At 41.6% G+C, this 18845-nt stretch overlaps 1 protein-coding gene across 1 annotated transcript; it reads left to right on the top strand.

Moving 5' to 3' along the window:
• The first annotated feature begins 11026 nt into the window (after positions 1-11026).
• LOC138892706 (uncharacterized) lies at positions 11027-14022 on the top strand. The gene is made up of 3 exons (XM_070176442.1): positions 11027-11368; positions 11627-12331; positions 13624-14022. Exons 1-3 carry the CDS (start codon positions 11027-11029, stop codon positions 14020-14022), a joined length of 1446 nt encoding a protein of 481 aa, XP_070032543.1.
• The last annotated feature ends 4823 nt before the right edge of the window (positions 14023-18845 follow it).

Genomic DNA, 18845 nt, shown 5'->3' with positions numbered 1-18845 from the left:
GGAGCCTAACAACTAAATCCATAGTGATCCGCTCCCATTTCCATTCTGGAATCTCTAATTTCTGAAGCAATCCACCCGGTCATTGATGCTCATATTTCACTTGTTGACAATTTAGAAATCGAGCTACATACTCCACTATGTCTTTCTTCATTCGCCTCCACCAAGAGCGCTGTCTCAATTCCTGATACATCTTTGCAGCACCCGGATGAATGGAGTACCGCAAAATGTGAGCCTCCTGGAGAATCAACTCACGCAAACCATCTACATTAGGCACACATAGCCTGCCCTACATCCGTAATACATCGTCATTTCCAATAGTGACTTCCTTGGCATCACCGTGCTGAACTGTATCCTTAAGGAGAAGCAGATGGGGGTCATCGTACTGACGCTCTCTGATACGATCATAAAGAGAAGACTGAGAAACCACACAAGCCAAAAATAACCACACAAGCCAAAACTCGGCCCGGCTCGGAAATATCTAACCTGACAAACTGGTTGGCCAAGGCTTGAACATCCAAGGCTAAAGGCCTCTCTGCTACCGGTAAATATGCTAAGCTGCCCAAACTCTCCGCCTTACGACTCAAGGCATTGGCCACTACATTGGCCTTCTCGGGATGATAGAGAATGGTGATATCATAATCCTTAAGCAACTCCAACCATCTCCGCTGCCGCAAATTAAGATCCTTCTATTTAAATAGATGTTGTAGACTCCGGTGATCGGTGTAGACCTCACAATGGACACCGTATAAATAATGTCGCCAAATCTTCAAGGCATGAATAGCTGCTAACTCAAGGTCATGGACCGAGTAATTCTTCTCACGTACCTTTAACTGTCTGGACGCATAGGCAATCACCCTACCATCTTGCATCACCACTGCGCCGAGACCAATACGTGACGCACCACAATACACGGTATAAGACCCTGAACCTATAGGTAGTACCAATACTAGGGCTGTAGTCAAAACTGTCTTGAGCTTTTGGAAGCTCTCCTCACATTCCTCTATCCACCTGAACGGAGCACCCTTCTAGGTCAATTTGGTCATAGATGCAGCAACAGAAGAGAATTCTTCTACAAATCGGCGATAATACCCTGCCAAACCAAGGAAACTCCAGATCTCAGTAGCTGATGATGGTCTGGGCCAACTCTGCACTACTTCAATCATCTTCGAATCTACTTGATCCCCTCGCACGAAACTATATGACCCAAAAATCCCACTAAATCAAGCCAAAATTCACACTTTAAAATTTTTGCATATAACGTCTTTTCTCTCAAAGTCTGAATCACAGTCCTCAGGTGCTGTTCATGATCTTCCCGACTCCGGGAATACACTAGAATATTGTCAATAAACACAATGACAAAAGATTCAAGATAGGGATGAAATACACTATTGATTAAGTACATAAGTGTTGCTGGGGCATTGGTCAGCCCAAAAGACATCACAAGGAACTCGTAATGACCGTACCGAGTCCTGAAAGCAGTCTTCGGAATATCTTGCTCCTGAATCTTCAATTGATGATAGCCTGAATGCAAGTCGATCTTAGAAAACACTCTGGCACCCTGAAGCTGATCAAATAGGTCATCAATACGTGGTAATGGATGCCTGTTCTTCACTGTAACCTTATTCAGCTGGTGGTAATCAATACACATTCACATAGAACAATCCTTCTTCTTTACAAATAAGACAGGAGCACCCCAAGGCGATACACTGGACCGAATGAAGCCCTTATCAAGCAATTCCTGTAACTGTTCTTTTAATTCTTTCAACTCTGCTGGGGCCATATGATATGGTGGAAAAAAATGGGATGAGTGCCCGATAACAAATCAATGCCAAAGTCGATATCCCTGTCGGGTGGCATACCCGGAAGATGCGCTGGAAATACATCAGAAAAATCCCTTACTACAGTAACTAACTCTAAGGTAGGAGTATCAATACTAACATCTCTCACATAGGCCATATACACATCATACCCCTTCTCAACCATTCGTTGATCTTTAAGAAATAAAACAACCCTGATAGGAATATAATATAAGGTACCTCTCCACTCTAGCCGCGGTAGACCTGGCATAGCCAATGTCACCATCTTGCCGTAACAATCAAGAATAGCGTGATAGGGCGACAACCAGTCCATGCCCAAAATAATATCGAAATCTACCATACTGAGCAATAATAAATCAGCTCTGATCTCAAAACCACTGATAACAATTAAACACGATCGATACACGTGGTCCACAATAATAGATTCAACCACGGGTGTAGATACATAAACAGAAGCACTCAAGGAATCACGTGATATGCCCGAATACGAGGCAAAATAAGATGACACATAAGAATAAGTGGAGCCTGTATCAAATAAGACTGATGCATCTCTATGACAAACCAGAATAATATCTGTGATAACAGAATCGGATGCAACGGCCTCTGTCCTAGCAGGAAGGGCATAATATCTGGACTAGACTCCCCCTCTAGGGCGACCTCTACCTGCCCGACCTCCACCTCTAGCTGGCGGTGCAGGTGGAGTGGCAACTGGTGCAGTAATCATGTCCTGAGAAGCCTGAGGGCCCTGTGGAATGGGTGAGGTCTGATAAATCTGTGGAGGTGCACCCCTCCTAAATCTGGGGCAATCTCTCATGATATGACGAGTATCACCACATTCAAAACAAGCCCTCGGAGGACGTGGTTGCTGGGACTGGCTCGGGCCTGATCTATTTAGACTGCCCACTGGAAGCACCCCATACAGGAGGTACAGTAGACACTACGGTGCATAATATGGAACCTGAGGTCTGGGAGTAGCCGGAATACCACTGGAAGCTGGAAGTGCTGAATGAATAGGATGGCTCACATAACCTCTACCATGATGGGTTACAACTGGGGCACGAGAATTATTATATGTGCCAGAATCTCGGGGTCTCTTAGTTTCCCTCTCTTCTCTCTCCCGAGTCCGCATACCCTCCAATCTCCTAGCAATTGACACCACTTGTTGGTATGTGATGTCCATATCCAGTTCTCAAGCCATACTGAATCTAATACTAGGGTGGAGCCCCTCAATAAATATGCGAACCCGCTCTCGAACAATAACAACCAAGACTGGTGCATGCCTAGCCAAATTACTGAATCGGACCGCATATTCCGACACGGTCATAGAACCCTGGCGCAGCTACTCAAACTCGGCGCGCCATGCATCTCTAAGACTCCGAGGAACATACTCCCTTAAGAACATATCTGAAAATTGAGTCCAAGTGAGTGAAGATGCCTCGGCGGGACTATCCAACTCATATGCCCGCCACCACTGGTAGGCTGCTCCTCTAATGGAATGCCTTGAAAGAAACCCCATTGGAATCCACAATACCATTGTACGAAGGATACTGTGACATTTCTCCAGAAAACCCTGAGCATCCTCTGAAGCTAAACCGCTGAAAGTGGGAGGGTGGTACTTCTTGTACCTCTCGAGCCGGAGCTGCTCCCCCACTGAAACTGTTGTCCTAATCTCATGCAGAACTAGAGTAACTGGCTGCGCTAGTATAACCTCTGTGTCATGGTCAACTTGGCCCCGTGGCTCTGGAGTATGGGCGACGGGAGTCTGTGCTCCTTCCCCGGCCTGAGATATGGCAGGAACAAGTGGAATTAACCCTGCCTGAGCTAGAGTACCAAACATGCTCAAAAACTGGGCAAGAGTCTCCTAAAGTGCAGGAGTAGTAGCATGCGTCTCAGGTGCATGTTCTCCAACTGGAGCTACTGGTGGCTCTGGTGCAGCAGCTCGTGCAGGTGCTCTGGCTGCACCACGTGGTCCTCCTCGGCCTCTGCCCTGACCCCAGCCTCTTACGGCTCCAACATGGGGCGCGGATGTCTGATCATCGGATCCAGTTGTGCGTGTCCTCACCATATGTGAGAGAATAGAAAGATAATGGTTTAGAACTTTGAAGTCAACAATTGCGCACGATAAGGAATCAAAGAAGTGAATATTTTTCCTAACATTTCCATAGCCTCCCGAAGATAAGTACAGACGTCTCCGTACCGATCCGCAATACTCTACTAAACCTGCTTGTGACTCATAACACCTATGAACCTAGAGCTCTGATACCAACTTGTCATGACCCCAAATTCCCTCCGTAGGAGGTCGTGATGGCACCTAGTCTATAAGACTAGGTAAGCCTATCAATGCGGAATAATAATAAATATCTGAAATAAATAAACTACAATTCAAATAATTATAACTCTCAAAAACCGGTAGAAATAAGTCACATGCTTCTAAGAATTTATTCTCTATATCTCTATACATCAGAGTCAAAAGCAAATAAGGAAGACAACATAGTAAGATAGAAGGAGACTCCGAAGTTTGCGGACGCTGGCAGATATACCTCGAAGTCTCCTCGTACAGGTAGTTTACTGATGCCTGGTCTGATAAGATTTACCTGGTTCTGCACAAAAAGATGTGCAGAAGCGTAGTATGAGTACACCACAGTGGTACACAGTAAGTGCCAAGCCTAACCTCGGTAAAGTAGTGACGAGGTCAGGTCAGACCCTACTGGAAAATAAATAATGGCATGGTAAAATTTATAACAATATAATAAGATAAAATGACAATGGAAATAAATCAAGTAGTATGTCATCATTTAATTACACCAAATAATGGCAATTAATACCTCGTGAAAACAAAACAGAATTTTCTTTCAACTTTAAGAAAATCACAACAATAATCAAAGGCAACTGCGGTCATAAATCAATATTGACAAGAGCACTCCTTAGGTACCTCCTTGTAGTCCCAAATCATAAATAAATTCACAATATCTCATTTTTCCATATCACCGCGGGAGCCTTCACAGTTTATTTTAAAGAAAATATTTTTTCCGAAATAGCATCCCGCATTTTAGCCATCCTTATCATACCGCATGACTTCTAGTAGTTCCTGCTACTAGCCACACGTATCAAGCCACCCTTATCTCACCGCATGCATTTCAACACACAAACCTTATACCACCGCATGTGTATCAATATTATAATATATCATAATTTGCACCTCAAGTGCTTAAATATTTTAATTTGCCAAAATAAATGAACAATAATATTTTTCCACAATAAAGAGCTCACGACTCATGCCAAAATAATTCAATGATATTATTTTTCCACAATAAAGAGCTCACAGCTCATGAAAAAATAATTCAATGATAATATATTTTCACAATAAAGAGCTCACGGCTCCATCACAATTAGTACGAAAATCTCACAAAGAAATTCGGCATATATAATATTTCACAAATTTACCACCTTGTTTTAAATATAAAATTTTTAAATGTAAAATACTTCATTTTTTTAATAATATTTAAATTAAAGAAAATCAACCTTCAAATAATATACGAAACAAAAGAAACAGAGTTTCAACTAAACAGGTAAAACACATAGAAGGAACAGGTCAAGAAAATTTAAAATACGAAAATATATCAATGATGATGAATATAACAGAATAAAATAATTTAATTAATATGCAACAGTGCTCTATAGAATTTAAATACATAATCTTTCACATTTAGCCCATGTACACACTCGTCACCTCGTGTACACGACTTTCAATACATCAATATTTTCATATCAGTACCAATCCTAAGGGGGGATTTCCCCCCCCACAAGGTTAGACAAGTCACTTACCTCAATTCGAGTAAATTATTTATTCCAATAAACCTTTTCCTCGTGATTCGGCCTCCGAACGCCACGAATCTTAGTCAACACGAGGCATAGGAATCAATTCCATAATAAAAACGCTAAATTTCACAATATAAATCCGAACTTTACTCAAAAATCAACAGTGGGGCCCATGTATCAGAACCCGATAAAAGTTATAAAATATGAACGGCCATTCAACCACGAGTCCAACCATACAAAAATTACTAAATTCCGACTGTGATTTGGCCATCAAACCCTCAAATCAATTTTTGGAAAATTTCTATCCTAATCCCCCAAATCATGAAATAAGTACTGAAAATAATGTTAGATTGATGAATAACGGACCAAATCAAGTTAAGATCACTTACCCCATTCCAATTTGTGAGGTTTGCCTCTGAAAATCGCCCAAACCGAGCTCCCGAACTATTTTTATGTCAAAAATGGCCAAAAATTCCGTTTATAGAGCCTCTGATATTTTCGAACGCCACAGGTAGCGTGGGGCGTTGCCTGTTGCGCAATTTTCAGTACCCGAAAATTTCCAGCGCCAGGGCTAGCGCCCCACGCTACCCTGGGCGCTGGCGGCGACGGAAAATCTTTCCCGACATGAAAATGGGTATAACTCCCCCATACGATGTTCGAATTCGACGATTCTTTTTGTTGTGGTTCCGAAATTTCAATACAGATCTAATGCTTCAATCAAAATTAAATTTGGAGATCATTTTCTTAATGTGATACAACTTATTCTTGAAGAAACGAGGTTGGAACATTCTACATTCGATGTCGAAACCTAGCAAATAAAGTCTGATTGACCTCAAATTTTGCATGCAAGTTATAAATGACATAACGGAGCTATGAAAATTTTCGAAACTAGATTCTGACCCCGATATCAAAAAGTCAACTCCCCGGTCAAACTTCCAAACTTAAATTCTTATTTTAGCCATTTCAAGCCTAATTTAATTACCGACTTCCAAATAAAATTTCGAACACGCTTCTAAGTGCAAAATCACCATACAGAGCTGTTGGAATCATCAAAATTTTATTTCGGGGTCGTTTACACATAAGTCGACATCCAGCCACTATTTCAACTTAAACTTTAAACCTTGGAACTAAGTGTTCCAACTCATTCCGAAATCCTCACCAGACCCAAACTAATCACTCTAGCAAGTCACATAATAACTTAAAGCATGGGAGGATGGGACTACACCTCTGAAAATGACCGACCGGGTCGTTACAGGAAGGGTTCGTGTTGAAATCGGAACACTTGATTCCTTAGTTTGGCTTTAAAAGGCTAAGTTTGACTTCGGTCAACGTTTTGAGTAAACGACATCAAAATTGGGATTTGGCGGTTCCAATAGGTTTGCATGATAATTTTGGACTTTGGCATGTGTTCAAATCGGGTTTTGGACAACCCCGGAGCGTTTCGGTGCCTAATAGTGAAAGTTGACTATTTGAAGGTTTTAAAGTTCTTTAAATTTGGTTTGGAGTAGGTTTTGGTGTTATCGAGGTCCGTTTGGAATTTCGAGCTCGGGAATAGTTCCGTATGTTGATTTAAGACTTGCATGCAAAATTTGGTGTCATTCAGAGTAGTCTAAGTATGTTTCGGCGCGTTCAGAGTATGTTGGAAGAACTTGAAGTTAATAAGTTGATTCAATTTGGTTTGGGGTATGATTCTTAGTTTTGTTGTTGTTTTATTCGTTTCGAGGGTGCGAGCGAGTCCGTTTTATGATTTCAAACTTGTTGGTCTATTTGGGCGGGGCCCCGGTGGCCTCGGGTGTCAATAGGACTAGGCACGAACCAAGTTTAAACTTAGGGGCAGCAGCTAAAACACCAGAATTCTAGTGTAATCGCATCAGCGGAGGGCTAGCCACAGGCGCGAGCTCGCAGAAGCGGCCTTGGAAGAGCAGCCCAGGAACCGTAGATGCGGGTGGGCGTGCGCACCTGTGAAAGCGCAGGTGCGATAGAAGAAACCGCAGGTGCGGCATGTGAATCGCAAGAGGGGACCCACAGAAGTGGGCCAGAGGTCCGCAGAAGTGGAAGTAGGCCACTGGGCAAGGGCCGCATCTGCGATGACTTTTCTGCAGATGTGGAGACGTAGAAGCGGCCAATCCTCTGCAGGTGCAAAAATTGCAGAAGGCAGAACCTCATTTAAGACAGGGCTTAGGCATTTTGAGCTAATTTATTTCATTCCTTGGGCTATTTTTGGAGCTCTTAGAGAGGGGTTTTCACGTAACACTTTGAGTTAAGTAATTTCTACATAATGTGAGTTAAATACATAGATTATGGGTAGATATAACATGTAAAATTTGTTGAATCATGGGCTTAGATGAAAAACCTCGGTTTTTGATAAAACAAATGGGATTTAACCACGAAAATGGTTATAGAAATTAGTAAAAATTATATATTTGAGTTCGTGAGGTTATGGGTAACAACTTTCTTCTAAAATTTTCGGAATTCGGGTGCGTGGTCCCGGAGATGAATTTTAGGAATTCTTCAATAGGGGTTGGGTAATCACTTTAATAGTTAGAATATGAACTTTTGAGCGCGTATTGATTAATTTATATAACATTTGACTAGTTTCGAGTCGTTAGCACCGAGTTGAGGGTTTAAAGCACATTTGTGGACTGGAAAGTAAGCTTTGAGATGAGGTAAGTCTCTTTTCTAACCTTGTAAGAGGGAATTAACCCAATAGGTGAATTGAATTAATATGTGCTTCTATTTGTGGGGGGCTACGTGCGCACGAGGTGACGAGAGTCTGTGCGTAGCTACTAATTATGCTTATGTTCTGGTACTTTAGCACCCGAATCATGTTATACTTGCGATGTTTGCACCCTACTTATTAATTTAAGTGCTTAAATCCTATTGGAACTTAATAAAGGAATTGTAGAAGGTCAAATTTTATTTACTTGATGGGTTACTTGGCCGTTAATAAGAATTTGCGCTTCTTTGAATATTAGTCTCTTAATAATCTTTGAATCGGTTGTTTATAAAATATTTCTCTTCTTGTGGAGTGGGCCGAACGCCTCGACAGTAGAATAAATGCATCTATGGTTCGTGCCGTTCAACCCTCGGCAGTGCACATTATATATATATATATATATATATATATATATATATATATTCATATTTTGGATCGGGCTGTACGACCTCGGCATAATTCATGAGTAATAATATTTGGAGCCCAATTATATTTGATATTGTTTTATTGGCTTGAGTGGTTGAATTGTTAAAGGATGGAAATTGAATTGTGATTTACTATTAGTGAAAGAATTGTCCACTATTTCTTGTTATTGAGTTTTCAGTTTCTTTTATGTAGCCCATGCTTAATTATAAATCTCGGTATTTTATTGTTAGCCCATAGTAAGTGTCGAGGTCGACCCCTCGTCACTACTTCTTCAAGGTTAGACTAGATATTTATTGGGTACATGTTGTTTATATACTCATGCTACACTTCTGCACTGATCGTGCAGGATTTGAGGCAGGTGCATCTGGTTATCATCCCGACGCGCTCCCTTGATTCCACGAAACTTTGCGGTGAGCTGCCTTCCCAGCCCGTTTTGCAGCACCGAAAGTCTTTCTTTTTCTTTAATTTTTCTGTCTATTTCACTTCAGATAGTAGTGTAGTATTTTTGTATATTCTACTAGTAGCTCATACACTTGTGACACCAGACCTTGGAAATTATATTAGTAGACACATATTGATTCTGATTATTTATTTCCTCTTATTTACTCTTAAACTGACTATTACTCACTTTTATGAAATTTTTCAGTTCGTATTTTTTCCATAATTAAAAATCAACTATTTCTAAATTGTTAAAAGAAATAATTACGTAGTTAGTTCACTATTGGCGTGTCTAGCGGTAAAGTTGGGTGCCATCACAACCTATAAGAGAAATTAGACCGTGACAACATGGTATCAGAGCACTAGGTTCACGTAGGTCTCACAAGTTATGAGCAGGCCTAATAGAGTCTTGCGGATCGGTACAGAAACGTCCGTACTTATCTTCGACAGGCTATAGGGTGTTAGGAAACTACTCTTTCTTTATCTCCTATCGTGCAGTTGATGTTATACTAAGTATCTTTCCCTTATTCTCTCACAGATGTTGAGAATGTGCACATCGGATGTTCCAGTCCCGGGAGGAGCTGCTCTCCCTATTGCTAGAGGTCGGGTGAGGCTACCTGCTTGAGGTAGGGGACGAGGTTGTTCCTATTGTTGAGGAGCAGGGCGAGGTGTCTGCAGCAGAGCCAAACCTGGTAGATTTCATGTCAGCACCGGGCTTCCAGGAGGTCATGGGTCGTATGTTATGGTTCATGGACACTATGACTCAGGCTGGTTTATTTCCAGCAGACCCAGCCACATCTCAGGCGGGAGAGGGAGCATAGACCCCTACTGCTCAGGCTCCTGGGCATGCAACTATTTTATATCAGTCCTCGGGAACACTACCCATGGGCGGAGCCCAGCCAGTGGCAGCAGCCATACCTGAGCCCAGACTAGTTATGGCTGGTGAGCCGTAGAAGCTATTGGACAAATGGACTAGGCTACACCCTCCTGTCTTCAGAGGTGAGCGACATGAGGATCCCCAGGACTTCATTGATCGGTGCAGGGACAGACTGCTCAACATGAGGATATTGGAGTCCCATGGGGTGGACTTTACTACTTTCCAGCTGGAGGGCAGGGCACGTAGATGATGGTAGTCTTATCTCCTTGGCAGACCCACAAGCTCTCCTCCCATGACTTGGGACCAATTCATGCGTACCTTTCTGGATAGGTATATTCCACCCTCTCATAATGAAGAGTTGTGGTTTCAGTTTGAGCAACTCCAGCAGGGTCAGATGTCAGTGACCGATTATGAGGCGAGATTCTCTGAGTTGTCTCGCCATGTACTTATGATACTTCCTACTGATGCGGAGAGAGTACGGAGGTTCGTTGCGGGGATGCACTCAGGTATTCAGGCCACCATGGCCCGGGAGATTGAGATGCGGACTTCTTACTAGCTAATTGTGGAGATAGCTCAAAGATTGAGGGTTATCGTCAGCGGGGCCGAGAGAAGATGTCGCGGGACAAGCGGTTCCATTATTCCGGAGGGTTTAGTGGTGCCCCATCTGGGGACAGAGGTCAGTTCGGGAGAGGTCATCCTAGCAGGCCTACATATCAAGCACCGCCTCCTCCTCAGGGTGCTCCAGTACGACCTTATTTCAGCGCCATGCCAAATAGTTCCTACCGCCCATCAACTATTCAGGGTTCCTCCAGTGGGCATTTAGGCCATCAGGGTCAGACCTCAGGTCAGCAGTCCACTGTATCGAGAGGTTGTTTCAAGTGTGGGAATCTCAGTGATGTACGGAGGTTCTGCCCCAGGCTTTAGGGCAAGGCAATGCAGCAGGGTTCTCAACCTATGATTACAGCACCAGTAGTCATACCAGCCGTCCGGCTGCCCAGAGGCGGGGGGAAGGTGGGAAGGGGCCATCTTAGAGGTGGAGGCCAGGCAGGCGGAGGCCAGGCAGGTGCCGCTCCATCTAGATTCTATGCTTTTCCGGCCAGACCAGATGCAGTGGCCTCAGATACCGTGATCACAGGTACTATTCCTGTCCTTGGTAGGGATGCTTCAGTATTATTTGATCCAGGGTATACCTATTCATATATGTCATCTCTGTTTGCTCATTTCCTGGATGTTCCTCGTGAGTACTTGGGTACTCTTGTTTATATGTCCACTCCAGTAGGTAATTCTGTTGTTGTGGATCAGATCTATCGGTCCTGTGTAGTAACATTTTGTGGTTATGAGACTAGAGAGGATCTTCTGTTGCTTGATATGACTGACTTTGAGGTCATCCTGGGCATGGACTGGTTATCTCTATGTCATGCCATCCTTGATTGCCATGCCAAGATTGTTACCTTGGCGATACTAGAGTTTCCTAGATTGGAGTGGAAGGGTTCATCTGTCAGTGCATCTAGCCGGGTTATCTCTTTTCTGAAGGCTCGATATATGGTCGAGAAGGGTTGTTTGGCTTATCTAGCTTACATTCGGGATACTACTACAGAGGCTCCAACAATTGATTCGGTGCTCGTAGTCCGGGAGTTCTCTGATGTGTTCCCTTCTGATCTTCCAGGCATGCCACCAGATTGTGATATTAATTTCTGTATTGATTTGGATCCAGGTACCCTGCCTATATCTATCCCACCGTACCGCAAGGCTCCGAAAGAGTTGAAGAAGTTGAAGGAACAACTTGAGGAGTTTCTAGCAAAGGGGTGCGTCAGAGCAAGTGTATCGTCTTGGGGTGCACCAGTGTTATTTGTGAAGAAGAAAGATGGGACTATGCGGATGTGCATTGATTACCGCCAGTTGAACAAAGTTACCGTTAAGAACAAGTACTCGTTGCCGCGTATTGATTATTTGTTCGACCAGTTGCAGGGTGCCAGGGTGTTCTCTAAGATCGATTTGAGATCGGGGTACCATCAGTTTAAAATTTGGGATTCGGATGTTCCGAAGATTGCTTTCCGGACTAGATATGGCCATTATGAGTTTCTATTAATGTCCTTCGGTCTAACTAATGCTCCGGCGATATTTATGGATTTGATGAACAGGGTGTTCAGGCCGTACATTAATTCATTTGCCATTGTCTTCATTGATGACAACTTGATCTACTCGCGTAGCATGGAGGAGCACGAGCAGCATTTGAGAGTAGTGCTTCAGACCTTGCGAGAATAAAAGCTATATGCTAAGTTCTCCAAGTGTGAGTTTTGGTTAGATTTTGTGGCATTCTTAGGACATGTTGTATCAGGCGAGGGTATTAAGGTGGACCCCAAGAAGATCGAGGCAGTTTAGAGTTGGCCTCGTCCTACCATGGCGACTGAGATCAGGAGCTTCTTGGGGTTAGCAGGTTATTATCGCCGGTTTGTGGAGGGCTTCTCATCTATTGCAGCCCCCTTGACCAGATTGGCCCAGAAGGGTGCTCCATTTTGTTGGTCCGATGATTGTGAGGCTTTCTTTAGAAACTCAAGACATCTTTGACTTCAGCACCGGTGTTAGTGTTGCCTTCATGTTCAAGGATGTATATTGTGTATTGCACCGCTTCACGCGTTGGTTTGGGTTGTGTATTGATGCAGGAGGGGCGAGTTATTGCATATGCTTCATGTCAGCTAAAGCTTCATGAGAAGAATTATCCTGTACATGATTTAGAGTTGGCTGCGATTGTTCATGCTCTTAAGATCTGGAGGCATTATCTTTATGGGGTGTCCTGTGAGGTTTGCACTGATCATCGCAGCTTGGAACATTTGTTCAAACAAAGGGATCTCAATTTGAGGCAGCGCAGGTGGCTTTAGTTACTAAAGGACTATGATATTACCATTCTTTACCATCCGGCAAGGCGAATGTAGTTGCGGATGCCTTGAGCAGAAAGGCAGAGAGTATGGGTATCTTGGCATTCATTTTTGCAGAGGAGAGGCCATTAGCTTTGGACATTCAGTCCTTGGCTAACAGACTTGTGAGGTTGGATATTTCAGAGCCCAGTCGAATTCTTGCATGCGTCGTTGCCTTGTCTTCACTATTGGAGCAGATCAAGGCTCGTCAGTTTGATTATCTGCACTTGTTGGTTCTCAGAGAGATAGTACTACAGGGTGGTGACAAGGAGGTTACTATCGGCATGGATGGTGTCCTGCGACTCCAGGGTCGCCTATGTGTTCCTAATGCCGATGGCTTGAGGAAGAGGATTCTAGAGGAGGCACACAGTTCTTGGTATTCTATTCATCCAGGCGCTATGAAGATGTATCGCGACCTGAGGCATAGTTCTTGGTATTCTATTCATCCAGATGAAGAAGGACATAGTTGAGTATGTTGCGAGGTGTCTAAATTTCCAGCAGGTTAAGTATGAGCACCAGAGGCTAGGTGGCCTACTCCAGTAGATGAATATACCTGAGTGGAAATGAGAGCGCATTACTATAAACTTCGTATTTGGGTTGCCGTGGACCTTGCAGAAGTTTGATGCAGTTTGGGTCATTGTCGACAGGTTGACCAAGTCGGCACACATTATTCCAGTTGTGACCACGTATACTTCAGAGAGGTTGGCCCAAATTTATATTCAGGAGATAGTTCGGTTGCATGGTGTGCCTGTTTCCATCATATCAGATAGAGGCCCACAACTTACTTCACATTTCTGGAGAGTAGTACAAAGTGAATTGGGGACCCGAGTAGAGCTCAACATCGCCTTTCATCCACAGGACGACGGGCAGTCGGAGCGGATAGTTCAGATCCTGGAGGATATGCTCAGAGCATGCGTGATTGACTTTGGAAGGATGTGGGATCGATTCTTGCCTTTGGCTATGTTTTCTTACAATAACAATTATCAGTCTAACATCGATATGGCTCCATTTTAGGCTTTATATGGTCGGCAATGTCGTTCACCCATCGGATGGTTTGATCTCGGCGAGGCCAAGTTATATGGTACTGATTTGGTGAAGGATGCCTTCGAAAAGGTAAAGTTGATTCAAGAGCGACTTCGCACAGCACAGTCTAGACAAAAGAGTTACGCGGATCAGAAGGCGTGTGATTTATCATTTATAGTGGGCGAGAAGGTTCACTTGAAAGTCTCGCCGATGAAGGGGATCATGAGGTTTGGGTAGAAGGGCAAGTTGAGCCCAAGGTTTATAGGTCCATTTGAGGTATTGAGACGAGTTGGAGAGGTTACTTATGAGCTTTCCTTGCCTCCCAGTCTATCAGGAGTCCATCCGATTTTCCATGTGTCTATGCTCCGGAGGTATTATGTCGACAAATTGTATGTGTTAGACTTCAACACGGTTCATCTAGATGAGAGCCGGTTATGAGGAGGAGCCAATTGCCATTGTTGACAGACAGGTTCGCCAGTTGAGGTCCAAGAAGATTTCTGCGGTAAAACTTTAGTGGAGGGGCCAACCAGTCTAGGGTCGACTTGGGAGGCCTAGGAGGACATGCGGAAAAGATATCCACACTTATTCAGTACTCCAAGTATGATCCTAGACCCGTTTGAGGATGAACGTTTATTTTAGAGGTGGAGAATGTAATGACCCGACCGGTCGTTTTGCTTTCTAGAACCCCGTTCCCATAAATGAGACTCCCTGTATGTGCTCTTGTTGTTTTATGACTTTCTGGGATGGTTAGTTCGGGATTTGGAAGGGTTCGGGTTGAAATCAGAACATTTAGTTCCTTAGCTTGACTTTCAAATGCTAAGTTTGACTTTGGTCAATATTTTGAGTAAACGACCATGGAGGTTTTAAAGTTCTTTAAATTTGGTTTGGAGTAGGTTTTGGTATTATCGAGGTCCGTTTGGAATTCTGAGTTCGAAAATAGTTCCGTATGGTGATTTAAGACTTGCAGGCAAAATTTAGTGTCATTCCGAGTAGTCTAAGTATGTTTCGGCGCGTTCAGAATAATTTGGAAGAACTTAAAGTTCATAAGTTGATTCAATTTGGTTTAGGGTATGATTCTTAGTTTTGTTATTGTTTTATGCATTCTGAGGGTGCCAGCGAGTCCGTTTTATGATTTCAAACTTATTGGTATGTTTGGGTTGGGCCCCGGGTATCAATCGGACAAGGCACATACCAAGTTTGGATTTAGGGGAAGCAGCTGAAGCACCAGACTTCTGGTGTAATCGCACCTGCGGAGGGCTAACCGCAGGTGCGAGCTCTCAAAAGCAAGAAAGAAGCCACAGAAGCGGCCCAGGAAGAGCAGCCTAGGAACCGCAGATGCGGGTGGGCGTGCGCACCTGCGAATGCGCAGGTGCAATAGAAGAAACTGTAGGAGCGGCCTATGCCGCAGGTGCGGAGTGTGAATCGCAGGAGCAGACCCGCAGAAGCGGGCCAGAGGTCCGCAAAAGTGGAAGTAGGCCACTAGGCAAGGGCCGCATCTACGATGACTTTTTCGCAGACGCAGAGCCGCAGAAGCGGCCAACCCTCCGCATGTGCGAAAATCGTAGAGGGCGGAGGCTCATTTATGACGGGACTTAGGCATTTTGAGCTCATTAATTTCATTCCTTGAGCGATTGTTGGAGCTCTTAGAGAGGGGTATTCACCTAACAATTTGAGTTAAGTAATTTCTATACAATATGAATTAAATACATAGATTATGGGTAGATGTAACATGTAAAATTTGTGAAATCATGGGCTTAGATAAAAAATCTCAGTTTTTGATAAAAAATGGGATTTAACCACGAAAATGGTTATGGAATTTAGTGAAGATTATATATTTGAGTTCATGAGATTATGGGTAATAACTTTCTTCGAATATTTCTGCAATTCGGGTACGCGGGCCCGGGAATGAATTTTAGGAATTCTTCAATTGGGGTTGGGTAATTACTTTAATAGTTAGAATAAGAACTTTTGAGCTCGTATTGATTATTTTATATAACATTTGACTAGTTTCAAGTTGTTGGCACCGAGTTGAGGGTTTAAAGCACATTTGTGGACCGAAAAGTAAGCTTTGAGACGAGGTAAGTCTCTTTTCTAACTCTGTAAAAGGGAATTGACCCCAAAGGTGAATTGAATTAATATGTGCTTCTATTTGTGGGGGGCTACGTGCGCACGAGGTGACGAGAGTCTGTGCGTAGCTACTAGTTATGCTTATGTCCGGGTAGTTTAGCACCCGAATCATGTTATACTTGCGATATTTGCACCCTACTTGTTAATTTAAGTGCTTAAGTCATATTAGAACTTGATAAAGGAATTGTAGAAGGTCGAATTTCATTTACTTGTGTTTTGGACGGGTTACTTGGCCGTTAATAAGAATTTGCGCTTCTTTGAATATTAGCCTCTTAATAATCTTTGAATCGGTTGTTTATAAAGTATTTCTCTTCTTGTGGAGTGGTCTGAATACTTCGGCAGTAAAATAGATGCATCTATAGTTCGTGTTGTTCGACGCTCGACAGTGCACAATATATATATATATATATGTTTATATTTTGGATTGGGCCGTACAACCTTGGCATAATTCGTGCGTAATAATACTTGGAGCCCAATTATATTTGAGATTGTTTCATTGGCTTGAGTGGTTGAATTGTTAAAGGATGAAAATTGAATTGGGATTTACTATTAGTGAAAGAATTGTCTACTATTTCTTGTTATTGAGTTTTCAGTTTCATTTATGTAGCCCATGCTTAATTATAAATCTTGGTATTTTATTGTTAGCTTATAGTAAGTGTCGAAGTCTACTCCTCATCACTACTTCTTTGAGGTTAGACTAGATACTTACTGGGTAAATGTTGTTTATGTACTCACACTATACTTCTGCACTAATCGTGCAGGATCTGAGGCAGGTGCATTTGGTTATCATCCTGGCGCACTCCCTTGATTATACGAGACTTTGCGGCGAGCTGCCTTCCAAGCCCGTTCTGTAGCACTCAAAGTCTTTCTTTTGTTTTTATTTTTCTGTCTATTTCACTTCAGACAGTAGTGTAGTATTTTTGTATATTCTACTAGTAACTCATACACTTGTGACACCAGATCTTGCAAATTATACTAGTAGACACATGCTGATTTTGATTATTTATTTCCTCTTATTTACTCTTAAATTGTCTATTACTCACTTTTATGAAATGTTTTACTTCCTATTTGTTTCATAATTAAAAATCAACTATTTTTAAATTGTTAAAAGAAACAATCACGTGGTTAGTTCACTATTAGCTTGCCTAGCGGTAACGTTGGACGCCATCATGGTCTATAGGAGAAATTGAGTCGTGACAGATTAACAAATGGTTGTGACTGGTCTATAGGAGAAATTGAGTCGTGACAGATTAACAAATGGTTGTGACTGGTCTATAGGAGAAATTGAGTCGTGACAGATTAACAAATGGTTGTGACTGTTACGAAGGAGTGTGAACTGTTGGGACTTTTAAAATTCTTCGGCAGAGAAACATTGCTCTTTCCATGTATGTAGTCTTTGTCTACTTGTAGTTTTTTTAAAAAATATTTTAAATTAAATTAGTTAATTAGAGAAATAATAAGAAGAATATTTTAGTAATTTGACTTTTAAGTTATGGGCTTCCTGCTTTTAAATATAGAAGAATTAACCCAAATAGCCGCCCACCTGATCTCTTAAACAAAAAATAGCCGATAGATATGTAATATACGTATAATTCGTGTATAACATATATATAATTATGTATAAATAATGTATAATCTATATATATCGGCTAGAAAAAGTAAACATTGAATCTGATCGGCTATTTGTGTAATAATCCCTTTAATATAACTAGTATCTCGACCGTGTATACCGAGTTATATAGGAAATTTTGAGTATTGCAGATTCAAATCTTTAGTTTCCTTAATAAAAAATAAAGAACTCATCCAAAGACTTTCGGATAGCGCTTGCATTCACAATCTAATTAAGCCACAAATCTTCGATTATTCTTAGTTACTTTGATACTTCGATCAAGCAGAGTATTGACTTCTTTTATGTTTAAGTTCTAATTTATTTAGCACTTTCCAATGTAATAAGATTGACGAATACATAATCCCCAATATATATTTTAATCTTGATACCTAATATGTTAGTAACTTTTCCCAAATCCATTATTTCAAATGTGGAAGATAGAAACAACTCTGTTTCTATCGTGCCATTCATATTATTGCTTAGTGTCAACAATGGACAAAATAACACAAAATAATTACATATTCACTAAGAATTTTTCTAAGAATTGAAGAAATACAAAATTTAAATAAATTTTATATCTCAAGTTTATTAAATATTAAGTGTAATATTGACTTTTAGTCATAAGTCAAACACCCATACATTTTGATTATTTCGAGTGACTTTTACATAAGCGTATTGATCAAACTTAATTAATTCACTACACGATTTCATTGTCTAAGTTAAAGCACTGAAATGCTATAATACATATTTCTTAAACTCAGTATCGAGTCAAACTATCTCATTTAAATTAAAACGGATGAAGTACTACTTTTATAGAACGTTGTTACTCTGTAATGAGTAAAAATGGTACCAAAATAAATATCATCTTTTATGATCTCAAAAGGGTAAAATAATTTTCACATCTAGATATGATCCTTGTAAATAAAGTATTTCATATCATCACATAAATTAAAAGTCAAATCTACATGCTCTTTAAGCAACATAGTTATATTCAAATTTAATGACTTATTTTATTTGTCATGGAATAAATAATTATAATGATCCTATCAAGAGGTTATTCCTAAAATTAATATGCATT

Source organism: Nicotiana tomentosiformis, chromosome 5 (assembly GCF_000390325.3).
Source record: "Nicotiana tomentosiformis chromosome 5, ASM39032v3, whole genome shotgun sequence".
Classification (NCBI taxonomy): Eukaryota; Viridiplantae; Streptophyta; class Magnoliopsida; order Solanales; family Solanaceae; genus Nicotiana; species Nicotiana tomentosiformis.
The sequence above is the reverse complement of the archived record's forward strand: the minus strand, read 5'-3'. Positions and strand labels throughout refer to the sequence as shown.